This window comes from Hippopotamus amphibius, chromosome 6 (assembly GCF_030028045.1).
Source record: "Hippopotamus amphibius kiboko isolate mHipAmp2 chromosome 6, mHipAmp2.hap2, whole genome shotgun sequence".
Taxonomy (NCBI): domain Eukaryota; kingdom Metazoa; phylum Chordata; class Mammalia; order Artiodactyla; family Hippopotamidae; genus Hippopotamus; species Hippopotamus amphibius.
This window is the reverse complement of record NC_080191.1, coordinates 44103940-44124066: the sequence shown is the minus strand read 5'-3', so window position 1 is coordinate 44124066 and position 20127 is coordinate 44103940. Positions and strand designations below refer to the sequence as shown.

Here is a 20127-nt window from a genome sequence, read left to right as displayed (position 1 = left end):
TGAGTATTATTTTTCATCTTAGCTTTAAAATTAAAAAAAAAAAATTTACAGAATCCCAGAACTCTGCACAGAATACCCTTCGAAAACTAGTCTTGCTTCATGTAACATCTCTGTAGAATGAGAGCATAGAGTCTGATTGTACTGTTTAGTTTTGTAGAGAGATTGTGAAATATTGGAGAAAATGTGAAAGTATTTCTCACTGAAAAGGGTTAGATTAGTATTCGTAGATCCTCATTTTAAAAAATGTGTTCTGAAAGTTTCAGAATTTTTTTTTAAATTTTCTATTTTACTCAATATTAACAGTGGTTGCCAGCCCAGCCTATACATTGTTCAGCCCACAGTAACTGACGTAGTAGTTTTTAGCTCTCTTATGATCACCTGTACATTTTTTAGTTAATTTGGCATCCTAAAAGAGCCTTGGGACTACTTCCATGAGATTTTTAAAGAATCTGATTTATACTTTTGGTTTGGTTCTCCACTCCCACTGTGAGGCAGGCAGCACAGCAGGGTGCAGATTTTTAGTTTCCAGTTGCAGAATTTTTATCCCTCCACTAAAGCGACTATTCGGCTCCCCTTTGGCTCCTCTTTGAAGAAGAAGCTGAGATCCTAGTATTAGAAGGGAACTCTGAAGATGCCCTACTTTAGTTCTGTGCCATTAGGCACGTGGTTTTGTAAAGCTGTGCAAAGAGGAGACCTGTCCAAAACCAAACACTTGTCTCCTTCCTTTACCAAGCTGGATATTTAAAGGAGCCCTGTGGGGAATTCTTTTGCAAGGCAAATGCTCCTCTGAGGTGTCTGGGTAATGGGAGAGCTCCTGGGGCTTTAAAAAGCCATTAGAACTCTTCTTGCTGTGCTCACCATCGATGGGAGTTATCGGTGCAGTGCTTCCTCCTTGAAGAGGATCCTTAGTCTGAGCAGCCAGTGGCCCCAGTCCCCCTGTGATCCAGGGCTGCTGCTTACCTTCCACTCAGTGGTGCAAGGCGTTCCTCCCTGGACTGGAAGACAGCTCAGACTGCCAGCCAGCTTATCCTAACTAAATCCTGCACAGTGATTATAGGTTGTTTAGCATCAAAGTTAAATTGAAAAGTAATAACAAAATGAGAGCATTATAATCCATGATTTCTCTTGTCACTTCCAGCTGATCAGTCTAGAAAACAAGGCTAGCATGAGAATTGCTTGTGTTTTTTTAGGTGCAAGTACATAACCAGTTGTTACAGGTCAAAAATTATAGTAAGTATGGAAAATAGTATGGAGGTTCCTCAAAAAACTAAAATTAGAGTTGCAGTATGATCCAGCAATCTCACTCCTGGGCAAATACCCAGACAAAACTCTAATTCAAAAAGATACATGCACTCCTGTATTCATAACAGCACTGTTTACAGTGACCAAGACATGGAAGCAACCTAAATGTCCATCAACAGATGAATGGATAAGAAAGATGTGGTACATACATACAATGAAATATTATTCAGCCAGAAAAAACAATGATGTAATGCCATTTGCAGCAACATGGATGGACCTAGAGATTATCATACTAAGTGAAGTAAGTTAGAAAAAGACAAACATCATATGTCACTTATATGTGGAACCTAAAGTACAACACAAATGAACATATCTACGAAACAGAAACAGATTCACAGACGTAAAGAACAGTTTTGTGGTTGCCAGCAGGAGGGGAGTGGGTGAGGGAAGGGTTGGGAGTTTGAGATTAGTAGATGCAAACTATCATATATAGAGTGGGTAAACAACAAGGTCCCACGGTATAGCACAAGGAACTATATTCAATCTCCTGTGATAAACCCTAATGGAAAAGAATATGAAAAAGAACATATATATATATGTATAACTGAGTCACTTTGCTGTACAGCAGAAATTAATACAACATTGTAAATGAACTCTACTTCATTAAAACTGAAAAAAGAAAATTATAGTAAGACCTTGGGTTCAAATTCTGAGTCCACTGCTTACTTGCGTAACATTACACAGCAAGTGATTTAATTATCCTGGATTTGACTCAGAGGGTTGTTGTGAGGTGTAAAGGTAATCCCTTTGAAGTGTATTAACATGGCATGTAGATTGTGGTAGGTGCTTTACTTGTAACTAATAATAACTAATAATTCTTAGTTATTTTTATCACCATTTTAATTATTAATGTTATTATTTTGAAATTATGTTATGTGTAGAGAAATATTACTAGAAAAGGTAAATAAAGAGGAGTAAGCAAATCCTGGTTCTTAAAGCCCTTTCTCCCCTCCTCGGCCTGTACCCCTGCAGAATGTGATAAGTTGCGGCGGGATGGCTACCGGAGTTCTCAGTACTACTCCCAGGGACCCACCTTTGCAGCCAACTCCAGTCCACTCTGCGATGATTATCAAGACGAGGATGAAGAAACAGATCCAAAGGTAAGGCTTCTAAATTCAACACAGAATTCTGGACTGGATCCCAGAACAGAAAAAGGACATAAGTTGGAGAAACTGGTGAAATCAGAATAAAGTCTGTTTTTCAGTTAATAGTAGTATCCCACGTTAATTTCTTAGTTTTGGCAAGTGTACCATGATTATGTAATATGTCAATATGAGGAGAAACTGGGTGAAGGGTACATAAGGAATTCTCAATACTATCTTTGCAACTTTTCTCTAAGTCTAAAATTAGTTCAAAAAAAGGTAAGTTCAGGATCCAAGGAATTCATTAAAGGGACATAATCAGTGTATTGATTTCAGTACAGTATTCAGTAAATTACGTGAACTATTAAATGCTTTATTATAAAATAGGCTTTGTATTGTAACTGTAGGCTAATGTTAAGTGTTCTGGGCATGTTTAAGGTAGGCTGGGCTAAGCTGCAACGTTCAGTAGATTAGTGAATTATATACATTTTGAGGTTCGTTTTCAACTTAGAGTGGGTTTGTCGGACAAAACCCTATCATAAGTTGAGGAAGATCTATACAAAGAAGGTCTTTTATTATAGTAGGAAAAGCAGCTATTTGAGAATTGATCTGGCCTATCATTTTAAAAACTCACTTTTCTTTTGGTGTAAGGAAAATTAAAATCAGAAGATGAATTACATGATGAGGATTTTTTTGTTTTGATTAAAATTTTCAGCTTTATTGAAATATAATTGACAGATAAAATTGTATGCATCTGAAGTGTGATGATTTGAAATACATGTGCTCTGTGAGGGGACCACTGCAAAGGGGTTGATGAGCACACCCATCACCTCGCTACTTTAAACACAGGATTATAATTCTTTTTTTTTTAATACGTTTATTTATTTTTTGGTTGCATTGGGTCTTCGTTGCTGCGTGTGGGCTTTCTCTCGTTGCGGCGAGCAGGGCCTACTCTTTGTTGCGGTGTGGGCTTCTCATTATGGTGGCTTCTCTTGTTGCAGCGCATGGGCTCTAGGCACGTGGGCTTCAGTCGTTGTGGCAGGCAGGCTCAGTAGTTGTGGCTCCTGGGCTCTAGGGCACAGGTTCAGTTACTGTGGTGCACGGGCTTACTTGCTCCATGGCGTGTGGGATCTTCCCGGACCAGGGATTGAACCTGTGTCCCCTGCATTGGCAGGCAGATTCTTAACCACTGTGCCACCAAGGAAGTCCCCTATAATTCGTTTTTAAAACAAGTAATTATTAAGCATTTGCTGTGTGCCAGGGTCTGTTCTAGGTGCTGACGATGTAACAGTGAAGCAAACAAAAGAAATCCTCATCCGTGGTGGTGCTTTGATTTGATGGTGAGACACCGAGAATAAACAAGCAGTGATGCTGTGTTAGTGAATGTGCTCTGGGGTGAAATAAAACAAAACAAGAAGTTGCAATTTTAAATCAAAGGGGTAGGCCTTCCTGAGCAAAGAGGCAATCGGGATTGCAAGAGTGAGCCATGCAGAAAGCTTAGAGGAGGACATTCCAGAAAGAAGCAGCAGCCGGTGAATAAATATTTCTTCATGTATATAGCCTGTACCTTATACTACAAAATGCAAAGACTAATAAGATATCTGTTCTTGCCTTAAGAAACTTACAGCTCTCAGGTAGGGAGAACTCACTAGAATAAAATTTTTTATATATTACATGATACAATAAGTGTTTGTCATATGGTAACATTTGAAAGAGAAATTCTTTTGACCTCTGGGCAGTCAGGAAATGGGGAAAGGATGAGGTGTATAAGAAGAATAGGCTATTGCAACAGGCAAGGTGTACTAAGGACCTAGAGATCCAAAGAGTAGCTGTGAATGGTGAGGAAGGGGGGAGGTTAAGAGCTAAAGTTAAGAGATGGTGTTATTCTAGGAGTTAGGAGACAAATTTCAGATCTTAGCTCTGCCACTTGCTGTTTCCTTGAATGTATCACTTGGGACTTCAAGGCATTAATTTCTTTATCTAAAAAGTAGTGAGTGAAAAATTGTTCTCTGAGATCAGAGCTGTAGTTCTGCCCAGATAAATTTTAAAAATTAACACAATACCGTTACAGTAAGTCTCCTACATATGAGTGAGTTTTTCCCAGAGCGCGTTCGTTAAGTCCAGTTTGTTTGTAAGTCCAACAAAGTTAGTCTAGGTACCCAGCTAACACAATCGGCTATATAGTACTGTAATGTAATACGTTTACAATACTTTTCATGCAATACATAAAAAACAAACACAAAAAATAAGGAAAGCTTTTTTAATCTTACAGTACAGTACCTTGAAAAGTACAGTAGTACCAGCTACATCACCACTGCTTTTTTGCTTGCTTCCTGATGTCCTGGGCTTGAAATGAAGATACTGTACTACTGTACTCTATACAGTACTGTACAGGAAACTATACAAAAGTGCAAGCACTTGTAGAGGATGCGTGCATGTGACAGTGTACGCCAGACATGTGAACTGACTTATGTAATTGGACATGTGAACACAGTTCTCATCTTTGAAAGTTTGCAACTTGAAGGTTCATATGTAGGGGACTTACTGTAAGAAGTTGAGTAGTTTTGTTCTGTTTTAGTTTGGAGTTATTTTAAGGGATGGGAGGAGGAGGGCGAGGACTGGAGAAGCTGAGTCCAAAGTTCCTACCTGGGAAAGCTGTAAAACAGAAGAGCAGTGGGAAAGGAGAACCGGCCTGACCAGGTATTAAAACATAAAGAGTCAAGATACTGAATCACTCCAGTGTGGCACCTGAGTATATAGACCAGTAGGATGGAATATTAAAAACAGAATATAAAGTCCAGGAATAGACCTAAATCTTTAGGGATTTAGTATATGATGCAGTTGGCATTTGAGATCAGGTGGGAATCCATTAACTGTACGAGGGACTCCAAGCCAGCAGTTTATGGTCTCCACGTTAAGACCAAGACCCCTAATTGCAATCACGTCCTTAAATGTCACTTTAACAGTTGGGATCATTTTAAACATGGAGTACGTAGAAGTCAACCTAGAGGGAAAATTCTACTGGGGAAACCCTTCACTTGGCATTTCCAAGCAGTGGAGGTGGAGCTAAGGTGAGGAGAGCAGTGAACTGTATAGAAGAAGGGACAGGTAAGTTAATAAATGCTCAGGGGACAGATGCTCTGACAGCAAAATTAGGATGGAAAGCATCTAACGTGCATTCAGCAAATAATTAAGCATCTATTAGGTGCTTAGGAAAGAAGCACTCTCCTAAAATGAGAGTTGTTAATAAGGCAAAAGTTAAGGACATATAAATTAGAACAGAGAACCTAGGGGACCTCTGTTCTGACTTTTATTCTGGCTAATCATTCCAGAATAATTATCCTAATGCAAACCATTAGGATTTGTGTTTATGGTATGGGGAAAGATATTTTGCTAATGGTATCCATATGTATCTCTCAAGGTAGTGATGTAGTGTAGCAAGAAGAGAAGTTGCTTGAAATATTTCCCACTGTTGATATGTATGTCATGTATATCATCTAAATAGTAAACATGCTGCATGAAAAATGCTGTCTGCAAAGGGATTCAGAAATCTCACAAAATAGGTATTTAACTGTGAAATCAAAGAGTAAGCCATTGCTTTAGTCATGACATTATTTTGTACTTTCAGTTTTCAGTGTGTACCAGGTACTACCAAAGAGGTTTTTCAGGTATTTGAAGGAAATTCAGTTATAGTTGACAGAACGCTTCCTGTGAGTTGAGAGGGCATTTCTGCAACTGACATTGTTGGAGGTTATGTTTGATGAATATGTTCAGTGAATCAGGGAAACTTTCATAGAGGCCCCATTGTCTCAGCAGAGAGGATGTCAGTCATGAGTTACTCAATCTCTTGCATAAAATTCCCCCCCCAAACAGATAAATTAGACTGGGATTGTGGCAACAGATGGTTGGCTTTAATGGTATTGATAGAAATGGAATTTTCTAGTTTCTGTTTTTCTTTGGACTGGCATCTCAGGTTCTGTTTTAGTCTTCATTGATAAGAGATAATTAAATCAAAGGAGGGCTTTGAAGACGACAAAAGAACAGTAGCCTTACTCTGTGACTGCACACGGAGGAGGCTTGTATAAGGTGATGCTTGGGAGCTCAGGGCTGGGGCAGCTTTCCCACCTGTTGAAGCTGGTGGCCTTGGCAAACGGCTTCCCTCTGTGAGCTTCCGTTTCCTCAACTGTGAAGAGTCATAAACCACATGTTCTGGTTTTGCTCAGGACAGTCTGGTTTATAGCTGCTGTCCTGTGTAATTATTAAAAGCACCCCTTTCACTGTCAAAGGTGTTCTGTTTTTGATAATAAATTACATGATTACTTTACCCACCTTGAGGATGATTGTGAGGTTGAAGTGAATTAATGTTTATAAAATCCTTAAGCGTGGTGCTTGACACGTAGTATGTGTTCAAACGATGATGACTAATGTCTTATAAACTGTCCGGTTTTATGAAAATTGGCCACTCTTTCAGTCATTCTAAGTCTTTTATTCTACCCACATAGAATTTCCTACCTAAGGCAATGAATTTGAGAGGTTTTAGCAATTACTAAAAAATTTCTTAATTGTTTTGTCTTCATAGGTTGTCTGCGTGTAGAACTACCAGTAGTTATACTGGTAACTTTATAATAAAAGTAGAATACTTTAGAACTTTTTCAGGACTTTTTCAAAATTATATCTCATTTTCACAAGAACTCCCATGAAATAAGTATTTTAATAATTATTACTATCATTTTAACCATCTGGAAATATATGAAATTACTTTCCCAAGACCACATAGCCAGAATGCATCAGCAAGGACACAAACACAAGACTTCTCACTTTATATTTCATTTCTTTCCATTGTACCACATTGGTGAAATAAAAGGGCAAGATTACTAAATAACCCATTCCTTCGCATTATGCCTGCTGTTGTCATTTTTTTGTCTAATTTTGACTTGTCTGGTATTCATTCATTCATGCTATTGTTTTCAAAAACCATTTAAGTCCTGCTTGGTCTCAGTATACAAACAGGGCCCCTGGCCTAGGGTAACTTACCGTCTAGGAAACATTTATGATGATTCTAGATACAGTCATCTCTTACTGGGTCTTTCTGGGTGAGTAATTGCAGTACACAGTGGAAGCACAAGGGAGTCTTCTCTGGTTCCTCGTGTTCACTGCTCTGCAGTTTGTGGCACTTGTTACTCTGTACCTTTGCAGGAAGGGTGGGAAGATTGGGGTCTGTCATTTCCAGGCCTTATGCGTTCAGACAGTGAAGGTGTCTCTCATAACTTGTTCCAGTTTCTCTTCTACACACATCCCGTTACACTGGAATGGGCTCTATTCATATCTGTCTTCCCTTGCTGCAGCCACGCAAGGTGGCTTGGATTGTGCCCATGCCACAGATGCATCTTGGAGGGATTACACCACTTGCTTAAATAAGATCACATAGCTTTTTTAAAAGAGCATTATAAGTGCTAATTTACATAAAATAAATTACACATCTTTAACGTATACAACTTAATAAGTTTTGACATATGTATACATACATGAGACCATCACCACAATCAAGATAATGAACACAGTTTTCACCCCCTAAAGTGAACTAGGGTTGAAACCCAAATCTATGATGCCACAGCCCCTGTTTTCCCTCAAATGATGAGCGTATGCAGAGTTGAGCCTTAGCTACAGCTCTTTCCTGCTAACTGCTCTCTCAGGGGAGTTTTGAGTTGTTGAAAAAATAGGAAGAACATCTTTTTCAACCCATCATCCATCAGTAAAAGAGTGGATAAATCAATGTATGAGAATGGAATGTATGCTTCAGTGAAATGGATTAACTATAGGCTCACACAACTACGTGGATATGTCTTTAGAAACATAGTGTAAGTGTAAGTAAATGACACTACAAAGAGAATGGTGCCATTTTTATAAAGTCCGTCATGTCTAAATATGTAATTTAGACATATTTATGCACACACATAACAAAAATTAAGGGAATGATAAATAACATGGAATTCAGGAGAGTGGTTACCTCGGGGGAAGCAGGGGAAAGTATGGGATAGATGCAATTATTGGTAATGTTTTAAGGCATGAGTTGGGTAGTAGGTTCTTAAAAATTCATCATGTTATGTTACATACCTTGTATATATGATTTATTATAAGAAAAGTTCATTAAAAGCAAGAAATTACGTTATCACTTTGAACATTCAGGTTCACTTAATATGTGATAGTTTAAATCCAAAATATTTTAATTCAGTACATGGTAAGAAAGTTTAGAGCCCGTGATGAAGAGGCTAGGTTTGTGGTAATATACTGAGTAGGAGAGAAGGAACAATTGGAATTATTTAATAAAGTGAATCTGGATACCACCTCCTGGCCATCGTGGAGCTGCTGGATGGGCCGTGAACTGTGGATCCCCCCAAACCACTACCCTGGGTTTTTGTTGTTGGGTCCAGGGTCCAGGGCCCAGGGAGGGGAGGTGTCGGCGGGGAGGAATAAGGAGAGAATGAAATCAGGATCTCTTGTGTCTAAGTGTATATTGATGGTGGAAGAGGCATATAGCCAAAAGAGACTGCAAACCTTTTGGCACCTTATAAAACTATCTAGAATCTTTAAAAAGCAAGAGTCAACCCAAGAGAAGTTTAATTCTGGAGAGAAAAACACCACAGACTAAGTAAGTGTCCTGTAAAAAGGACTAGAATGTATGTGGGTTTCCTCTTAAATGGTGTTCGATACATTTCCATCTGTTCTATATTTTTATATAATAATTGCTAAATGAATGCTAAGTTTAACTCTGGCTATAATTAGGTTTTTAATTTTTGAAAGCATAGCAGGAAAAAAAGAGAGAGAGAGAAAGAAAGGAAAAGAAAGCCTAGGCAAATGTGTTTCATAGTTAGGCCCACTTTTTGGTAACTTGGCCATCTGCCAAAGAGACCATGTTTCAGGCCTCACCACCCATCTGGTGGGAGCTTGTCTGATTTCCAGACAGCACCTAGTAGTCTCTGAGATGCCGGACTTACAGCATCCAAAATTCACAAAACAGCTGCTGGTATGGCAAGTGATCTCCCTTTGTAAATTAAACACTTTGTCACAAGAAATTGAGGTTTCTTACATTTCATTTGTGACTGTCCATTCCTTCTCGAATAAGGATATGGAGTGTTAGTGAACAGTACTGATGAATTTACAGTTTTTAAAACTGCACTTAAGTTCTGAAAGTAAGACCACTTTAAGCTCACTATTTGAAAAAATAACTCGCCCTGTACTGAGGGGGCCCTTAACATGAGGCATGGCAACCCTATTTAAGTTATTCTGTTCCCAGCACAGGGAGCTTGAGTTGCTCAAAACGTCCAGCTGGTAAATGACAGAGCCAGCATGCTGATACTTACTTACTGTTTTTTACTCCAGAGTAGAGCGTTCCATCCACTACACCACACTGCTGGCTTTGCCATAGATTTTTTTTAAAGGTTTTGTTCTTATTCAGAGAAATAGAGATTTTATTTTTAGATTATAAAACATACTAATTTATTGCAAGTATTGCCAAGTTGTTATTTTACGCTGTTAAACAGCAGAAGCTTTGAGGGCAGGTGTGGGTTCTAATCCCAGTTGCCTACTTGTGAAGTTTCCAAAAGTAAAATCGCTTTATTCCATTTCCTTATTTACAAAACAAGGCTAATGCTATGAAGATTTAAATGAGGTACCAATTCCTATCGAGCCTGTAACCCAGGGCAAGGCATTGAGCAATCAGTTATTGAATGGTGACCCCCTTTTTAGCTAAAATTGTGAAATAACTCTGTATGCAATTCTGATGTTAAAGCTTCCTGAAACTTACATTCTCATGGGAGAGACAAACAAGATAAATAGGTATGCTAGTGATATGTACTGAAGAGAAAAAAGAAAGCAGAGAAGAGGGATATAAAATATTGGGGAGGAGTTGAAATTTTAGGTAGGTGAACAGGTAAGACCTCAACAGGAAGGGGACTCTTGACGGAGCACCTGAAGAATAAGAAGGTGCTGTCTGTGAGAACGTCTAAGGGGAGAGCATTTCAGGTGGTGGAAACAGCAAGAGCGAAGGCCCTGAGGCAGGGGTGTGCTTGCTTCGTGCAAGGAACTGGATGGAGGATAGTGTGACTGGAGTAGAATAAATAAGGGATAGAACAGTAGAAGATGAGGTCAGAGGTAGCAATAGGCCAGTTCATAGGTTGTGTAGGGTCTTATAGGTTATAGTAAGGATGCACAGGAGCAACGTGATATGACATATCTTAGAAGGATCCCTCTGGCTTCTGCGCTAAGCAATAGACAGTTAAAGGAGGGGTGGGGCGAAGGGGAGGGTGGCCAACAAGCTCAGAGCATGGAGACCAGTTAAGAGGCTAAGGTGATAATCTAGAGCATTACAATATCCATCTTAATGGAGGAACTGTAATGTGTTCTGCCATTGAGATAGATGAGGTTTTTCCTGTTCCCCTGTTATATTTATACACACTGAGAAAGATGGGAGTCAGATCATCCTGGTTTTTTATTTTTCTTTAGTAGATTGTAGCACTGTATAACAGTCCCATTTGCATATAACTGTACCCGTGACCCGCTTGTCTGGGAAGTTTTCTTGCAGAGGAAGGGAGCGCTTTATAAAATACATGATCTTTGTCACTTGTCATACTGGAGTGGTCCCTGGTGATCATCCCACAGCAGCAAGGCTGAACCGAAGTACTGTTTCCCTGTGATAGTTATCGATTCTGACACTCTCAGTCAACTGAAAGAAAAGTAGGTAACCGGGGCTGATGAGCTCCAATGAGCCGAATACAGACCATAGAACAGCGCTTCTCCACCTCCCTCGGCGGACGTCACATGGAAAAGGGAACCCTCTCTCTCAGTAGGGTCTTGCCGTGCTATTTATTCTCCACCAAGCTGAAGCTTTATTTTTCTTTTCTTTTAAACCTGTTGATTAGGATTTGCTTCTTATGGCCTTTAAAATGTGTGCCATGCTTCAAGGTTGCCTGAAAAATTATTTCTATGGATATATATCAGAAAATCAGAGGAACCTTCTAATTTACTAAATTGTGATTCAGCTTCAGACATGTGACCTTTACACAAACTGTTATGAAATTCTCAAATAAAATTAATTTTAATGTGTGTGTGTATGTCTGTGTATCTGCAACGTAAGGGGAGATAATAAGTGTTATAATCAAACCTAATGTGAATGTCACAACTGCAAAAAGGGTAGAAATAATCAATTTATATCGGTATGGCTTAGCTGCTGCTGATTCAAAAATTGCTTTGATTGCCTTTCAAGGGTCTGTAGTTGTGACCATTTTAACCAGGGTTGGATCAAACACAAATAGATATGGTGCAATTTAGTATCATAATAGGATGTCAGTAACATATGCTCATTATAAGTTGAATATGTTTATTTGTCCATTTAATTACAAGCTTTTCACATTTTCCTTAGGTGGCAAAGAAACTAGATGATCATCGTATATGTCTTACGTACTAATAATGTATCATCTCAGATATTGAGATGTCTGTTCACATGATTTATACTTTTATTTCCACAGTGCTTTTCCCACTGCTATCGAGTCATGAGATTCACAAATACCTCTAGTGAGATGTGGAAGGCAGGGAGGGGAGCCGCCACCCCCCCCCCCTTTTTTTTTAAACAGCAAAGTAAACTTCAATGTTTAGGAACAGCTTTAGGGGCACTTAACTATAAAGTGAATAGAATCTTGTCTTTGGAGTCTTACCTAGGACCCTACCCCGCGTACCAAACCATTTTCATGAGTCCTTGTATGGTCTTTTCAGATCTGTATAATGCTAGTAGTTGTAGAATAAATACAGATATTTAGCAGGAGGGTTAATTCAATAACAGGAAACAGAGACGGCAGTGTTCTTCTGTTTGAGATATCTAATTAATGCATTTCTGCAGATGTCTTACCAACATCCTCTTAGAAACTTGCATTAAATCCACAAAGGCATCAACACATGCTTTTTAAAGATAGAAAAATCTTCACAAACGTAATGTTAAATGGAAGACGTCACAAAAGAGAAAACACAATATGATTTCCCTTAGAGAAAATTCAGACACAGGCAAATGAAGCTGGGGTCTTAGGAGTCGGGATAGCAGTTACCCTTTTTGGGGAGCTGTGGGGTGTTGAATTGACCTGGGTGCTAGTTTTCTAGGTATTCATTCCCATGGGAAAGCTTATTGACTTTTCATTTTTAAGTAAAACTTTTCTTAAATGCCTTCGGTGGTAGTTTAAACGCTTTTGACTTGAAGAGCAGTTCTTAAGCGTTTAGGATGGTTATAACCTGCCTTTTCCCAGCGAAAGTCAGCTACCCTTTTTTGTTGTTATTGTTGTTCTGAGACCATCACATTTCTTTTGAGTTCTTGGCGTTTTCTTGTCTTTGAACGAGCTGCTGGAGCCATGGTGAAGTTCATCATAAAATGCTTGCCAAAACAACTTTCTTGCTTACACTTTTTAAGATGTTACCGGAAGAAAGGTATTGAAAAGGGCTCCCAGTTAGAATGTTAATCTGTATCAAAGCAGGCACTGCTAGAAATGTTTTCTCGGGACTCTGATAAGGCTCCGGGCTGAGCTTCAGTCAGCTTCTTATAATTTAACAATTTCACACTGAATTTTTCTTCCATTTAAACGGTTTCCCAAGAGCACAGATAGTTGAACAACAATAGCTCTATCGTTTTCAAACTGTTCCTTGAGGTCAGAGCCTAAAGAAAAAGAGATTGAGGCTAGAAATTACTTTGAGCAAAACGAAATTCTAATAAAAATAGAAACTGATAGACAAACCCATGATGTTTCTCTGGATTTCTAATGTTAAACCAAATCCATAAGCTTTCTGATCACCGTAAATATAGAAGAAAAAAAAAGCAGGAAGAACTTGAAAGATTTTGTGGGTCAGCAAAACCTTTTGCCATCCTCATGGCATAGAGACCAAGGCCTCTGCACATCGTATATATTATGGGTCATTCTCAGGATGATGAACAGTTCTCTTGCAAACCGTTGCTTCTGTTCCTAAATGTGACCTTTTTCTTTCCTTTTTTTTTTTTTTTTTTGGCTTGCTTCAAATTAGTTTAATTTTTTTTTTTTTTTTTAAGAAATGTATTTTTAAATGTTTCTGCCAGCATTTATACACTATGCCTTCCTCTCCCTTCTTTCTCCGGCAGTGTTCTGTCTCTTCATCGGAAGAGGAAAGACTTTCCACCAGGAGACCTAAAACACCAACCTCAACAGACTTCTCTGACCTTAATACTGAAACCAACTGGACCAAGTCACTTCCCTTGCCAACACCGGAACAGAAAATGCGACAACAGGCCCAAACAGTCCAGGCTGATGTGGTTCCTATTAACATAACTGGTATGCTTTGCTCTGCAGTCAGGTTCCAACAAATGTTCTGGGAGAATGACTGTGGCTCTCTGTTTGTTGTCTGCTCATAGCATGTCATTTATATATCAAAGGTAAATAGCTGTGGTCTGACTTCCTGCTTTATTTAATGAAGGGAATACTAAAATGTGTGTGTGTGCAGGTCGAATATGTATTGCTTTTAGATTAGAAGACTATGTCACCAAAGGTTGATGTCAGCAAGCTCAGTGGTCCAGCCATTCAGCTAAAGTGTGTCTTTTAACTGAATTGCCTTTTAAAAATATTTTGACTATATGGGAATATCTTCTAAATATGATCTTGGATAAGAAAAAATTAGATTTACCTTCTAAAGGGCTATTTTAACTCATTTATGAAAGTGAAGAAATAATACTTTTGTGATATTTCTGCATGATTTTCTTACCTTCTTGTTTTCTCAAGTAGAAAAAGGGAGAAGTTATTTGAAATAAAAATATCAAGTGAATTAATAATTATACATATATTTTTCAAAAAAACTTACTAGGATGGTAAAATTATATCTTGATCTCCATAACTTGAATTCTATAATCAGCAAATAAAAATCCATTCCTTCTGAATATAAAAATTTGAGAACATGTTACATTAAGCTGGAATATGAATATTAATTGCCAAATGTGAAATTCAAGTTCTTTTGGAATATTATATTCAGGTTTTAATCATTTGTGATAATTAAGGTGACAACAATGTACATAAAGCTCAAAGACAATATGTCACAAATGTAGAAGAACTGTTAAAAGATATCAAAACTTTTCTGCTTTATCACTTCCATAGCCTGCAAAGAAGATAGGTCAGTGGTTTGGTGAGTGTACAAAATGCAAAATAGATACGTTAAGAGTTAGTAGCTTCAGCCATTAGACTATGTGTTCAAGAGAAATAGCTTACTGATAGTTATATTGATAATCAGTCCATATAAAACCTGACTTGTGGGGCCAGAACCTAAATAAATAAGGTGACCAATAAGGATAAGTTTTCATAAAAAACTAGCCTGAAAACCCATGGCACCCTTGCTATGTCTCTGAGGCTACAACTACTGAGCTATTAACTACTGTTAGAAAGCTTTTTGCCATGGCGTTGGTGAACTTGTAAGAGTCTAAAAACATTTTTAGTTTGGTTTAGTTTTAGTTTCTATAGTTATTGAAGAATTTTTTAAAACCCTACAGGATATTTAAAAATTACATTTAAAACTCTATTTTGAGTTCCAGAGAAAATTAATAAATAAGTACATGAATTATTTTAAATTCCATGTGCATTTTCCCACATTTACTATACATAAGCCTTAAAGGAATAGCATGGCATTTCATTCCATTTTCTTTGCAAATAACATTCATTTTCTGAATGATTCTCATTTACCTAGATCATATTTTTAAAAGATATTTTTATGCATAGTTTTGTTTCAGAACAAAGTACAGTGTTTATTGCTCAATGAAATACATGGGTACATATTTTCTACAAGAAAATGCATTACATTATTTGATTAAATTACATTATATTTAATGTATTTTCATTAAATATAATTACATTATATGTGATTAAATGCCTCAGAAATAATATTATAAGATTGTGCTATGAAATATGACAACCTTTAATGGAGTTAGGATAAAATGCATTATTGTGAAATTAGGAAATTTAAAGCAGTGTAACTAGAGTTTCAGGAATAAAGAATAATTTGCAGTGAAATACATTGTTACAACAACAGACAGTGCCAGTCTCTTTGAACTTAATTTTCTCCTGTTTGATGACTAAGTGGATATGAATTACATAGAGTTTAAAAGGAGGCCTTGAAAATGCCACACAGGAAAGATGAATGACGATAAAGAAACGAGCAATATGAGGGGGAAATGCAGTTTACTTTGAGTGATTCACATTTTCGGAAATGTGGAAAGCAGATACCTAATTACATATTTACTGATCTGTCTTCTGGGTCTGTGTGTTCACATAGACACACACATATTTCATAAAGAAGTAGTTTTCTAATATTCTGGTATAAATAAGCATTACATTTAAAATGTTCACTTTTAGTAGTTGGATTGACGTAGGTTATACAACTTCCTACTCTTTAAATGATACATTTCTAAAGCCCTAGAAGACTTCTGAGGTGAAAACGTAGCTGCCTGTGGGGCATTGTCATGTGTTCATTTATTTGGGTAAACACTGACCTTCTGTTTGATTTTCAGTACAGTTCAGCAGAGGGAAGAATGCCAATAAATATATTATTTCAAATCCAGAGAGATGCTCACCAGGCATGGAGGTAGAACATTAGCACAATGAGCTGCTGGCTTGAAAATTGATTTAAGCCCTTTAGTCATAGTCCTGTGGGGACTCATCATGTTCTAAGAGTTGAAGAGAAAAAAAAAAAATGTTTAAATAAAATGTACATATGAGTGTGTCCTGTAATCTGCCATGTGGGATAACAGCTCTTTCACCTGGAAGATAAATAGAGTGGGTAAACATACTTAAGCACTTCTTACAAACTGCCTTTATACTGATGTTTGAGCTAGCTAAATTGATTTCTAAGTAGTAACCATACTGACTAATGTCATTTTTCAGTGAAAGGAAATGATAAAATTCCTCTCAATTCATATTTACGGAATAACTACTTTGTGTCAGGCATTGAGCTCAATGCCAACAGGCGATGCTGAGGTACATGATCATGGTCCTTACCCTCCAGAAATGTTATAATCCAGAGGGGAGACAGTCCTTTTAGGTCATGTTGCAAGATGGAGAATTAGCACCAGTAATGGTGTATGTTCGTCTTCATGGTTTGTTTCTTAATTTCCTTGGAGCTTGGGTGGTTTGTTTTTGTTTAGGAAGCAAAACTGGAGACTAAATGCAACTATCTATTAATGTTTTGTCCTTTCTTAATGGCTTGATACAAGAAAATGTTTTTCCTCTGCTGCAGGGAACTAATGGACCAGTGAAGTCTTGACTTGTCCCTTACAAGCGCCATATATGCTATTTGTACATAGTGAATCATTTATCACAGTGACGGTACTTTCTGGTGTTTGAGGGTCTTCTCTAAATCATTTTTGTTTTTCTCCATTAGGAACAAAGTTGCAAGCACTTTCAAGTTTGCAAGCACTTATCTAAATTTGTTGCTTTGTAGGTGAAGTGCATTTTGATCATTTAGATCTTTTATCCTCTTTTGACTAGAACCTTATTGGGTCTATTCACAACCTATTCTTATTAAAATAGAAGATATGAGGGTAAGTCAAAAATTATCTGCAGTCTGGCTGTAGAATTTATTTTAATTAACTTTTAGAAAAGACAAATACATCATTTTTCAACATAATCTCATTTTTCAATACACTTTGTCCATCTGTCAACAAGCTTTCATATTCCCTCATTAAAAAATGTTTTAGGCTGAGCTGTGAGCCACGAATGCACCTCTGTCTTCACTTCTTCATCAGAAGTGAATCTTTGTCCTCGTAGGGCTGCTTTCAGGGGACCAAGCAGGTGAAAGTCCAATGGAGCAAAATCAGGACTCTAGGGAGGATGCTTTAAAACCTCAAAAGGAAGTCATCCATGACAGACTTAGGTTTCGAAAAGTTTGTGCTAGATGGGTACCGAAGCAACTCACAGAAGAGCATAAACAGAAGTGTTTGGATATCTGCAAACAAAATTTGGACCAATACTCTAAGGAAGGGTGAAAGTTTCTTAAAGAGAATCATTACTGGTGACAAGACGTGGATTCATCACTACAAGCCTGAGGGTAAACAGCAGAGTATGGTATGGAAACATCCTCGATTGCCAACCAAGAAAAAGTTCAGAAGTCAACTATCAGCTGGAAAATTGATGCTTACAGTTTTCTGGGATTCGCAAGGACCAGTATTGGAATGTTATCAGGAAAAAGGCTCAACAATCAACAATGCTCGTTACAGTGAGATGCTTATTGAGGAGCTGAAGCCTAAACTTTGGATTAAATGCAGAGGACTGCTATCCAAGGGCTTCGCGATCTTGCATGATGATGCATTTCCGCACACTTCTGCCCACACTGTCGGCACTGCAGAAACTTCGTTTTGAGGTGTTAAAGCATCCTCCGTATAGTCCTGATCTTGCTCAATCGGAGTTTCACCTGTTTGGTACCCTCAAAACAGCCCTAAGAGGACGAAGATTCACTTCTGACGAAGAAGTGAAGACAGAGGTGCATTCATGGCTCACAGCTCAGCCTAAAACATTTTTTAATGAGGGAATACGAAAGCTTGTTAACTGACGGACAAAGTGTATTGAAAAGCAAGGAGATTGTGTTGAAAAATGATGTATTTGTCTTTTCTAAAAGTTAATTAAAGTAAATTCTACAGCCAGAGTGCGGATAATTTTTGACTCACCCTCGTACATTGTTTATAGCATATGTACTTTGTGCATAAGTATTGCTAAAAAGAGTGAATAATTTTTATACTTTTCTTACAACAGAAAAGTATGTATTTTGTGTGTGTATATGCATTTTTGAAATCTCTTTTTGAGGAGAACCATTTAACAAGGTCAGCTATAAAACTTCCCTTAATTAAACTGTCAAGTAATTTAAAGCAGACCCATCAATAACTGATAATGTTACTATTTTATGGTTTCCCATGGTGTGTTAATCACACAGCTTATATGCTAGAAAGAAAAAAAATCCCTGTGGATGTGACATTCTGGGTTTGATTTCAACATACCTGAAATGAATTCAGATCAACTTTGAAAAGTGATTAAGAAACAGCAAGAAGCAGTTCAGCTTTAACACCAGCAGTGCTACTGGGTTTCATTGTGATGAAAGTACTTTATCATGATAAGGCTTTTTCATTTTCATTATCATTGTACCATAGCAATTACCACAGTCTATCCAAATTGTCAGCCTCCTTGACTGAAGAAAAAGCTCTTCATCCAAAATTCTTGATTAAGCTATTTGTTTAATTACATAGGACAAGACTTTACATTGGTCTCTGGAGAGAACCAGATGAGTCAAACATACTCATCACCAGCACCGCATACATGCTGATGTAAAGCGTGATTTCGGTATCCAGAAGATCTTTGTAAAAGACTTCCAAAATGACCCATTTTTTTTAAGTAACCCAAAATGACTCTTCCTGTGTGTTATTCACCAGTTTGCATTTGCCACTCCGGTTCATTTGCAAATGAGCTCAAGGTGCTTCCTTGGGAGGACACACACATGGAAGTTGGGAAATAGCCTTATGATGCTAATGTGCTTTCCTTCCTTTTTTGCCCGTCAGCATCCATTCATCATCGTATGACTGGCTAACATCATTATTAATACCTTCTTATCATTTTACAACAAGCTTCTGGAAGAAAGTGCATGGTGTCGGCTTGCTTGAAAATAACCTTGCTTTGCTTGTTCTACTACTCTACATTAGGGGAGAATTTCGATCGCCAGGCCAGCCTTCGGCGGTCTCTCATTTACACAGACACTCTGGTAAGACGACCGAAGAAAGTCAAAAGGAGAAAGACTATTACAGGAGTCCCTGACAGCATACAGAAGGAGCTAGGTATGGCTCATCAGAAGTGTATTCTGTCGCCCCTCCTTGCTACTCCCCATTACTGTGCTAACTTCATGGGTGGTGCTTATGAAATCGATACATTCTGATAGCCTTTTGGAGGCCCCAGCACCCGGCTTCTTTCCTGAATGCGGCACTGGGTACAGATCTTAACATCCCATGCCGACGATTTATTCAGTTTTGATGAGAAGCTAAGAGGAAGAGCGTACATGAAAACTATTAATTGGGATGATAGAAATGTAACAGTTATGTCATCATCTGTATATACCTTGAACCATGAAAATTCCCACAATAAAATCTACTTTCAATTTAGTTTGTTTTCATAAAACCGAAAACTTATTATAGGACTTCAAATTATGAATATAGACTTCATTAGTTGCACTGACCATTTTGGTGGCATTTTGGCATCAAAGAGACAGCAGTATAGCATCATTAGTAAATACCTGTACAGTAGAAACTGGTCGTTTATGTTGGTTAGTGCTTTATTGATACTTCCGGTGAAACAATGTCATGGCGTTTTGATTCAGTGTTTTTCAACCTATGATAAAAACAGAAAACAAAACAAAAACATTTCTTTTGGCTGGTGGAGCGGGCATCTGTCTTCATTATTCACTCATCCCTTTTGTTTCTGCTTATCCTTATATATGCTTTGGATGATCCTTTCCTCTTCTTTCTGCATTCACTTCCTCCCCCTGTTTCTTCATGGCCCATCAGGAGTGTCTGCCTGGGCAGCAGGGCTGAGAGCAGGGACTCCAGTGCCAGGCTGCTTGAATTTGAATCCTGTCTGTGTCTGTGCCATTTACTCACTGGGTGGCCTCCAGCTGGTTACTTCACCTCTCTGAGTCTACTTTTTCATTCAAAAACGTGGTCCGT

At 38.0% G+C, this 20127-nt stretch overlaps 1 protein-coding gene across 5 annotated transcripts in view; it reads left to right on the top strand.

Moving 5' to 3' along the window:
* Window positions 1–20127, top strand: part of NHSL1 (NHS like 1) — a 241442-nt gene that overhangs the window by 206226 nt on the left and 15089 nt on the right. For 3 of the 5 annotated variants that reach the window (XM_057738198.1, XM_057738202.1, XM_057738199.1), the window contains exons 3-5: window positions 2275–2402; window positions 13534–13723; window positions 19114–19245. In XM_057738198.1, the coding sequence (XP_057594181.1) occupies window positions 2275–2402; window positions 13534–13723; window positions 19114–19245 (450 nt within the window). The remainder of the gene's footprint in view (window positions 1–2274; window positions 2403–13533; window positions 13724–19113; window positions 19246–20127) is intronic. The other 2 variants (XM_057738200.1, XM_057738201.1) reach the window with 1 other exon arrangement.